The 10,223-nt window shown below is 41.6% G+C and overlaps 1 protein-coding gene across 1 annotated transcript; it reads left to right on the top strand.

The window, feature by feature from the left end:
- Window positions 1-8,602: 8,602 nt before the first annotated feature.
- wu:fj16a03 (uncharacterized protein LOC335475 homolog) lies at window positions 8,603-9,965 on the top strand (the record flags this gene model as incomplete). The annotated part of the gene is given in 2 exon segments (XM_042217722.1): window positions 8,603-8,755; window positions 9,864-9,965. Coding segments are annotated over 2 exon segments (148 nt in total), but the record flags the coding sequence as incomplete, so codon positions are not given.
- Window positions 9,966-10,223: the final 258 nt, after the last annotated feature.

Here is a 10,223-nt window from a genome sequence, read left to right on the forward strand (position 1 = left end):
TTTAGTTTCACTTTATGGAAGCCTCTGTGGGTCATCTTATGTAAATAGTCTTGTAGTGATCTGTTGAACTTGGTCTCATTTTCCCACAAAAAAAAAAAAAAAAAATTTAACTTACCTTGTATACTTACCTTGACCGTAATATTCCCTTCAATGAGAGGGATCTTGGTGTAGAAGGTGTGAGCTCCAATTGGAGTCTGATTTTCTTTTTTTTCTTCTTTGCCTGTGGGAAAATAGTTGTTTAAAACAAAAATTAGTTCATTGTAAATAACCTCTGGATCACTAATGAATACATTTGAAATAGAAAATACTATATCAGTGTATATATAAATATGTCTCTTTCCTTAAAAATACAATGCAATAAAGCAAATAAAAAGACCCGCCAGAGGACCAGTGGAGAACAAAGGTTTAAGGTACAGGGGATACAGGAGTACATGAGTGGAGAATGATGGACCTCTATATGCCAGTGGACCTGAATCACATTAATGAAATAACAAAAACTCAGATTCCTAACACCTAACCCTAATCCCCTAACCCTAACCCTTTAGGGACCAGACTCAATCCCACATCCTAACCCTATAAAACTTAAAAACATGAATAAGAAAGTCACGAAAAAGACACAAAGACAGATAAGACAAACAAAGAAGAAATGAGTGACACAAACAAGGAAAATCACGAAAAAAACGGAAAGGATATAAAGGAAGGGGGTGCTATAAAAGAGAACATAAAGAACATAGGAGGGATGTCTACAAAGCAGGGGGTGCCATATAAAGAAAAACAAAGATAATAAAATTAAAAAAACGAAGAAAAAGACATGAAAGTCACAAAAAAACAAAGAAATAGAAAAAGTTAAAAGAAATGGGAACTTGAACAAAAAGGGAAGAGAGAGAAAAGCCCAGAGTGGCAAAGAAAGATAGAAAAGTTAAAGAAAATCAGAAGAAGAAATGAAAACTGAAAAAAAAGGGTAATTCTTTGAACAGGGGGCACCGACCCCAATCCCATTGATGGACGGTGCACCTCAGGTTCCGGAAGGAAGGACAAGGAAGTCACGAAAAGAAAAACAGAAAGAAAAGCAAGTAAGAATTTTTAAGAAGTACAAGTTGGAAACCCAAGAGTGGGAGGAGCAAAGAAAGAGCATAAAAGCCAAGACACACAGACAAGACAGAAGTCAAACAGAGACAAGACAACACATGTTGGGCAAGCCTGAAGAAGGCAAAGAAATACTGAAACATCCATCATGAACGGCCCAATGATGTAAAATGCGCATACACCCAAGATGGGTAATTTTTTGAAACAGGGCAGGGCCATCACCACCGGGCCCCAGCGATGGCCTGTGCACGCCAGGCTGCCGGCTTGCTGGCGACCTGTTTATTTACACAAACTTCTATTAGCTACAATTCATTGGTTCCTTGTTACGCTTTTTCGGACACCAAACTTGGCAGGCACAAGGCTGCTTGTGCCTGCCAAGCAGGCACAAGCAGCCTTGTGCCTGCTTGGCAGAAAGATCAATCTCCAATTGATCTTTCTGAGTTAACTTCAATAATTACTTCCTCCAAACCATCAACGTGTCTTTTAGACCCCATTCCTACAAAACTGCTCAAAGAAGTCCTGCCATTAATTAATTCTTCGATCTTAAATATGATCAACCTATCTCTAATGATCGGCTATGTACCACAGGCCTTCAAGCTGGCTGTAGTTAAACCTTTACTCAAAAAGCCATCTCTAGACCCAGCAGTCTTAGCTAATTATAGGCCAATCTCCAACCTTCCTTTCATATCAAAAATCCTTGAAAGAGTAGTTGTCAAACAGCTAACAGATCATCTGCAGAGGAATGGTTTATTTGAAGAGTTTCAGTCAGGTTTCAGAGCTCATCACAGCACAGAAACAGCTTTAGTGAAGGTTACAAATGATCTTCTTATGGCCTCTGCAGTCGTGGTCTGGGTGGTTTTCCACAGCATCAGCTCCTCCCCACTGGGTGGAGTCTTTGTTGTTCCTCACCTGATGGCAATCGTACCAGCAGTATTTATGACCGGCGCACTCAACTGGTCGTCGCCAGATTATCTGCCAACTTTAGTCAGTTCTCGGCCTCACGTCCATTCCTTGGTGACTCATCATATGTATTAATCGTATCTCTGTTTTTTTCTCGTCAGCCTCGGAACCCCACCTACCAAGCTCTTCTGGATACCAGTTTGCTGCCGCCGGTAATCACTCTCCGTGTCGGAGCTGCCACTCTTTCCTGCCTGCCTCCCTGCATTGCATGCAACACCCACCTGGACCTCTCCTGCCTCCCCTCTCCACGCAACCCTCACCTGCAAGTTTGTAAGACAGCTCAGTGTACACTCCTTAGACTTACTCGCAACCCTCTGTGGGATTCCCCTGACTGCTCTCTCCTCTGTTTCAGTGCCCAGGCCCGCCACAGTTTCCCCTGCCCAGTACCTGCACTCAGCATCCCTGCCGTCTAGTTATCATTCACAGTATTTTCTCTCGCCTTAGACATCTAGTTTATGTTCATTGATTCTAGTCTACACTTTCTGTTAGCTTTTGAGCATTATAAAATAAAATCTCTTTTCGTTACACTTCACCCCTGGCCTCCGGTTTTGAATCTGCACTTGAGTCCACTCCATTCCCACGGGCCACTGCGCCTGACACCTCTGACAGTGGACTCATCTCTGTGCTTGTCCTGCTAGACCTCAGTGCAGCATTCGATACTGTCGACCATAATATCCTATTAGAGCGATTAGAACATGCTGTAGGTATTACAGGTACTGCGACTGCAGTGGTTTGTATCATATCTATCTAATAGACTCCAGTTTGTGCATGTAAATGGAGAGTCCTCTTCACACACTGAGGTTAATTATGGAGTTCCACAGGGTTCAGTGCTAGGACCAATTCTGTTTACATTATACATGCTTCCCTTAGGCAGATCATTAGAAGACATAGCATACATTTTCACTGCTATGCAGATGACACCCAGCTCTATCTGTCCATGAAGCCAGATAACACACACCAATGAGTTAAACTGCAGGAATGTCTTAAAGACATAAAGACCTGGATGGCCGCTAACTTTCTGCTTCTTAATTCAGATAAAACTGAGGTTATTGTACTCGGCCCTGAAAATCTTAGAAATATGGTATCTAACCAGATTCTTACTCTGGATGGCATTACCTTGGCCTCCAGTAACCTGTGAGGAACCTTGGAGTCATTTTTGACCAGGACATGTCCTTCAACGCACATATTAAACAAATATGTAAGACTGCTTTCTTCCATTTGCGCAACATCTCTAAAATTAGAAATATCCTGTCTCAGAGTGACGCTGAAAAACTAGTTCATGCATTTATTACTTCCAGGCTGGACTACTGTAATTCATTATTATCAGGATGTCCATAAAAACTCCTGAAAAGCCTTCAGCTAATCCAAAATGCTGCAGCAAGAGTCCTGACAGGGACTAGAAAGAGAGAGCATATTTCTCCTGTTTTGGCTTCCCTTCATTGGCTTCCTGTTAAATCCAGAATTGAATTCAAAATCCTGCTCCTCACATACAAGGTCTTAAATAATCAGGCCCCATCTTATCTTAATGACCTTGTAGTACCATATCACCCTATTAGAGCACTTCGCTCTCGCTCTGCAGGCCTACTTGTTGTTCCTAGAGTATTTAAAAGTAGAATGGGAGGAGAGCCTTCAGTTTTCAGGCCCCTCTTCTGTGGAACCAGCTTCCAGTTTGGATTCGGGAGACAGACACTATCTCTACTTTTAAGATTAGGCTTAAAACTTTCCTTTTTGCTAAAGCATATAGTTAGGGCTGGACCAGGTGACCCTGAATCCTCCCTTAGTTATGCTGCAATAGATGTAGGCTGCCGGGGGATTCCCATGATGCATTGAGTTTTTCCTTTCCAGTCACCTTTCTCACTCACTATGTATTAATAGACCTCTCTGCATTGAATCATATCTGTTATTAACCTCTGTCTCTCTTCCACAGCATGTCTTTATCCTGTCTTCCTTCTCTCACCCCAACCGGTCGCAGCAGATGGCCCCGCCCCTCCCTGAGCCTGGTTCTGCCGGAGGTTTCTTCCTGTTAAAAGGGAGTTTTTCCTTCCCACTGTCGCCAAAGTGCTTGCTCATAGGGGGTCATATGATTGTTGGGTTTTTCTCTGTATCTATGAAGCGCCTTGAGGCACTTTTGTTGTGATTTGGCGCTATATAAATAAAATTGAATTGAATTGAATTGAATTGAATTGAATTGAATTAATTGATAATTGCTGCTACCAACAAGACTTACATAGAATTTTGGGGTGTATTTTTTTTTTTATTTGGTAATTTGTTTATGTTGGACAAACATTTGGAAATGCATTAATTCACCAACTACATATATATATATTTCTTAAGTCTGTACTGTAAAGTTAGAATACAAAAAAAAAAAAAAAAAAAAAAAAAAAAGGAGAAATAAAACCTGTTTCAAGCTGGAACAGCTTAAAATGAGTGTGAGTATGCTTGTACCATCACACTCATTTGTTACTGGCTGCTGGTTTGTCAGGGTCCTGGGACTGGGCGACCCAGGATCCCTGAGCAGTCATGTATTATATTATTATTATTATGATTATTATATGTATTTTGGTATTGCTGCTGCTCTCCTCCATGATTGTAGATGTGAGTGTGTGTGTGTGTTTATGTCTGCGGGGATGCTTGGAGGATGGAGCTCAGCCACCCGCAGGCCTGAGGGGTGTGGCCCTGCGGAAGGACTGGCCACACCCGAAGCCACACACCTGCCGCTGATCAGGGCTCGTCGGGGGAGCTACTTAGGAGAGTCTTGGAGCTCCCACCGACGCGGGATCATTGCATGAGACTCCACGTTAGTCACCCTGTCTAAGTTTAGTCAGAAAGTGTATGCCTGCCATTTCTGAGTGTCCTGACAGCTGCGCTATTGTTTCCCGCAGGAAGAGCGTGGAAGGCACGGAGAGCAGCGAGCACCGGGGGGTGCTGACACGGGAGCAGAGAGCACACGGACTATTCACGGGAGACACGACACGGGAGTCTGGGAGAACACGGGGATTTATTGTTACGTTGTTTATTTCACTCTGTAAATAAACACTGTTTGTACATAGAGCACCGCGCCTGGGTCCTCCTTCCCCACACATCCCCACGGTCTGCCAGCCAGACCGTGACAGGTTCTCCACAAAAAAAACAAAATAACCCCGCCCCCCAAATAAATGGCATCTCGTCCGATTGTAAAATAGTTTCAATTTTTGCAGCTCATGCATCAGGGGACGTTCAGTCAGAGTCGCACTGAAGCTGTTCTCTGTGTTTCATCTCCAAAAACTTTGCCATGTGCTCCAGTCGTTACGAACCTCGGTATATCCACTCCTTGTGTTCACTCACCTGCATTAAGCTGCAGTCAATAATCTGCACTTCACACTTTTGCAGGACTCCGTTCAATTCAGCATTAAGGGTCGGTCCAAGCCTGTACTGGGTTAACTGAGGGTACGGCCACTTATTCAGGTAATGTTCTATGAAGTCTTTGTGAGGGCCCTCTAGAATGTCATCTGCAACGTTTTCCAAAGGTTTCCAAACCAAATGAATTACAGGTAACCCAACATAGACCGGCGTGTGATCATCCAAAAAGATCAAGAACCTTAGGCGGTTCTTTCTGCTGGGGAGCTCGCCTACGACACCAGGCTGGAACCGGTACTTGTTATCTTGACACTGAATCACCACACGGGCACCAACATACAGCTGCTCCACCTTTGCTGTGGTGTCAAAAGCAACGTGGTGTCCAGATACTAGACTCTTCCCTTTTTCTTCAAACCTGACTTTGTATTTTAACCGTCCGTCTTCCCTTGTAACTATCTCGACTATTTTTCCCTGTTGCCACCTCATAGGTCTTCTCCTAGCCAGAACTACCATGTTCAATTTGAGTTCATCCTTCTGTGCCTCAGGTCGGGCAGTTATTATTTCCTTGGAGGAATGGCCAAACACTGATGATATTATAACAGGAGCCACATCTGCCGCATTGGTGCTGGTGCTCGGAGGTGAAGCGGGTGGTGGTGTTCTGTCGCTCTCACTGCATTTGTTCATTCTTGCAGGTTTCTTATATTCAGGAAGTCTAGTCAACACTACCACTGGCTTTTTTAATGGTCTGGGACAGTCCAAGCCGTTTTGGCATAGTTTCCTCTTTCTGGCAATTTCATTTACACAGCAAACTGAGTCATTTGGAGACTCAAAAATATGTTTTTCATCCTCACATTCATAATCCAAAAGGTTTTCTTCTGTCTTCAAGGACTCCTCACATTCATAATCCAACAGGTTTTCTTCTGTTTTCAAGGACTCCTGAAGTAACAATGTTTTTGTCTCCAACTGATCCACAGTCATAATCATAGCCATGGCCACTGTTGTTGTATCCCGAATATCCACCTCAAAAATCACAAAGGTCTGGTCCTTTTTGTGAGCAGAAGCAATTAAAAGCTAAAAAGCTAGCTAACTTCCTTTAGCACTGACAGGCTACGTACAAAAGGAAACAAAGAAACATACCGTTAAACTTCCTTTCAGATTTTGCATCGCAAAAGTATTTAAATTACACAAAACAACTCGCACTACGATTCTTTTTTGCTACTTACGAAATAGGAACCATTCCAAAACTTGCTTTCATACTTTGTGGCAACTAGGCCCCAAAACAAGTAGGTTACCCGCAAGAATGACGCAGAATTGGGGTGTATTTCTTTTGACTTTGCAATATTAATATTGAGGTGACTGCTATTGTGACTTGGCAGTATATATCGTTAGCTTCATAGCATAAGTGCCTAAGTCATTTTTTTGTGTTTTGTGTTTCAGACGGACAGGATGATGCAGCAGTGGTAGGGGAGTAAAGTTAGGCAAAAATCTCAATTTGACCAAAAAATGACTTAGGCACTTATGCTATGAAGCTAACGATATATAAAGATGAATTTAATTGAATTAATTTAAACAGAACTTGTCCCAGTACAGAACCCTGCAGAACTCCACAATTAACTTTGATGGGTGAAAAGGGCTTCTCATTTACATGAACAAACTGACTTCTATTAGATATGATTTAAACCACTGAAGCACAGCACCTTTAATACCTGTGGCATGCTCTAATCCCTGCAATAGATTATGGTTGTAAACAGTATCAAACACTGTACTGAGGTCTAACAAAAGTAAGGTTTTCAACTGAATTATAACTGTCAAGTTAATTAGTTGATAGCATAGATATGAAAATTGCCTACAGTATTCTACATCTGAATGACAAACTAACTATGACTATAACAAACAGGCATGTTCATTATACCAGACAGAAAGGCCATTCATGACTACATGTTAATCATGCCCCTTTAAATCAAACCCAGCCTTTCATGCTTTTGGAGTCGTTTTGGAGTCACTCTTTCTTATCATGATTTTATTTTAAAAAAAATATACTGAATTTAATTGAATTGAAAGCCTTTATTGTCATTATACATGGTATAGCTGTCATGGCTCGTGGAAATGGGATGGACTCAAGTGCAGTTTCAAACCCGGAGGCCAGAGGTGTGGTGTAACGAAAAGAGACTTTATTACAATGCTCAGAGGCTAACAGAAATTGCAGACTAGAATTAATGAACATAAACTAGATGTCTGAGGCGAGAGAAAAATACTGTGACTATAACTAGATGGCAGGGATAACTGGGTGCAGGTACTGGGCAGGGGAAACTGTGGCGGGCCAGGGCACTGAAACAGAGGAGAGAGTAGTCAGGGGAATCCCACAGAGGGCTGCGAGTGAATCTAAGGATAATACACTGAGCTGTCTTACAAGCTTGCAGGTGGGGGTTGCGTGGAGGGGGGAGGCAGGAGAGGTCCAGATGGGTGCTGCATGCAATGCAGGGAGGCAGGCAGAAGAGAACGGCAGTTCCAAAATGGGGAGGGATTACCGGCGGCTGCAAACTTGTATCCAGGAGAGCTTGGTAGGTGGGTTTCAGAGGCTAACGAGAAAACAGAAGAAATAAGGTTAATACACACGATGAGTCACCAAGGAACAGACGTGAGGCCGAGAACTGACTAAAGTTGGCAGATAATCTGGCGAAGACCAGTTGAGTGCGCCGGTCATAAATACTGCTGGTACGATTGCCATCAGGTGAGGAACAACAAGGACTCCACCCAGTGGGGAGGAGCCGATGCTGTGGGAAACCACCCAGACCACGACAATAGCGAAATTGGAAACAGCTCTATAAAAGTGCACATGTGCTTTATAGCACATTATAAAAACTATACAATAATTTAACTATACACTTACTATACATATAAATACACAGTACAGTGCTGACACAGAGACAGACAGGCAGAGAATTGATGATATTTCAGTGCAGATTACTTAATGCAAGTTTGAGTTGACTATGGTAATGGCTTTGGTGAAGAAGATATCCCTGATCCAATTCAATAAAAAAAAAAACAACCTCAGTCTGACAATCTGATGTTACATAAACTCGAGACTCAGCAAAAGCAGCCAACTCAGATGTACAGGTCTACCCTCTTTACCCTACTGGTTCATGATTAACTAATGGAACAAAGTTTAGACAAACAGTAATTTGAGTTCAGTACAGTTTGTCTTCTGATCAGTTATCTATCTGTTAACCTTTGTGTACATTTGCGGTTTTAGCAGAGGATAAAAGTCCAGCTCGAGTGTGCTCATCTCCATTTTTGCTGTTCGTTGCATTGACATAAAACCAAAACATGAAGGCTTATCTGCTCCTGCTTCTACTGATACCTCTCTGCTCAGGTAACTAAACTGAACGCTGAAAGTAGGACAGTATTCTTAATCTCAAGTTGGTCGAAACAAATTACTAGCAATGTGCTAGTAATTTGTTGATAATAATACTGAAAATAATCATCACCTCTGAGTCTGGATTCTTGTTAGAGAACCTTTATTTATATCTTAATTGGTGTTTTAAGCCTTATATAATGTTTAGTCTAAATATGACTCACTTTGACATCATTGAACTAGCCTAATAATCATTCTGTTAGTCTCAAATTACAATATTTTAAAAGCTTTGACTGTTGTGCAGGTGCTATAAATTATTGTACATTCTGGGTAATATTTTACCCATATCTGTTCAGACAGATTTTTGCTCCACCAGCATGTGCGAAATCAAGAAAAAGCATGCTTAGTGTAAACGTCAAAAACGCAGTCAAACGTTGTCAAGAACATGCCAAATCCTAGCCGTTTAGAAATATTGGCCAATTAGAAGTCTAGAAGCCTGGGAGGGAACGAGTAAACAGGGTTTTATGCAACCTTCAGTACTTCTGAAAAGTTTTTGTGTTTTTCTGTAAGGACAGATAATTTTGTGTTACTTTAAACTGTCTTCATCATTTCAAATGTTAACATTTAAACATTATTTTAGCATATATAAATGTAATTTAAAACAAATTACAATCATTCAAAACCGGAGAAGCCACGTCTGAAGTTCACTGTGACGCCTCTCTCTGTGTAAATGAAGAGTTGGTAACTGCATGTGTAAGTGTGTAAAAACTGCAGATAGTCAGATTAACAGCAACAGTATTTTGTCTCTCTCCAGCATTTTAGAAATTTATCTCATGTAAACAACACCGTGGCACACAGCATGACGTCAAAACAGGTGCACACCTTTGACGTGACTAAATCTCTGTTTTCCTCATCCACAGGTAAACGTAAAAACGGAGTTCTTGAAAATCTCTACTCTGGCAGGAGCTTTAAAAAATCTCAGTTGTCAGTGATCAAAAACATAATTTACACGTGGACAAAAGATTCAAACGCATAGAAAAAGCTGCGTTTGAAAAGTTTTCGTGTATGTGTGGATGTAGTCTTAATGAAAACAATTAAACACAACCCTAACCTGCTTTTGTTGCAGCTGAGCAGTTTTACATCGAGTGTTATGGTCAGGACTTCTTGATGGTCAACAACCAGCTGCTGCAGTGCACCGGCAAAGTCCAACAAGCTTGTTACACCAGAGGTGAGTCCTTCAGGACAGGGGTGTGTTCAGCTGTGTCTCCTTGTTTTTCAATCCAACAAGTTGAGATTGGAATTTAATGTTAATTCCTAATATAAAAAACAGATACTGACAATTAAAAATCTAAACCCTTTCCCAGAAATTTGGATTTTTATGTTCATCGAAGTGAAGGTTCTCAGTCATCTAGGTTATCGTAGTCTAAGGAGCTTGGAAAGAAAAGCGTCTGGACTTATTAAATCATTTAAAGCCGGTCAGAGCGGG

This window comes from Haplochromis burtoni, unplaced genomic scaffold (assembly GCF_018398535.1).
Source record: "Haplochromis burtoni strain Fernald_Lab_line unplaced genomic scaffold, NCSU_Asbu1 Contig_2719, whole genome shotgun sequence".
NCBI classification, from domain to species: domain Eukaryota; kingdom Metazoa; phylum Chordata; class Actinopteri; order Cichliformes; family Cichlidae; genus Haplochromis; species Haplochromis burtoni.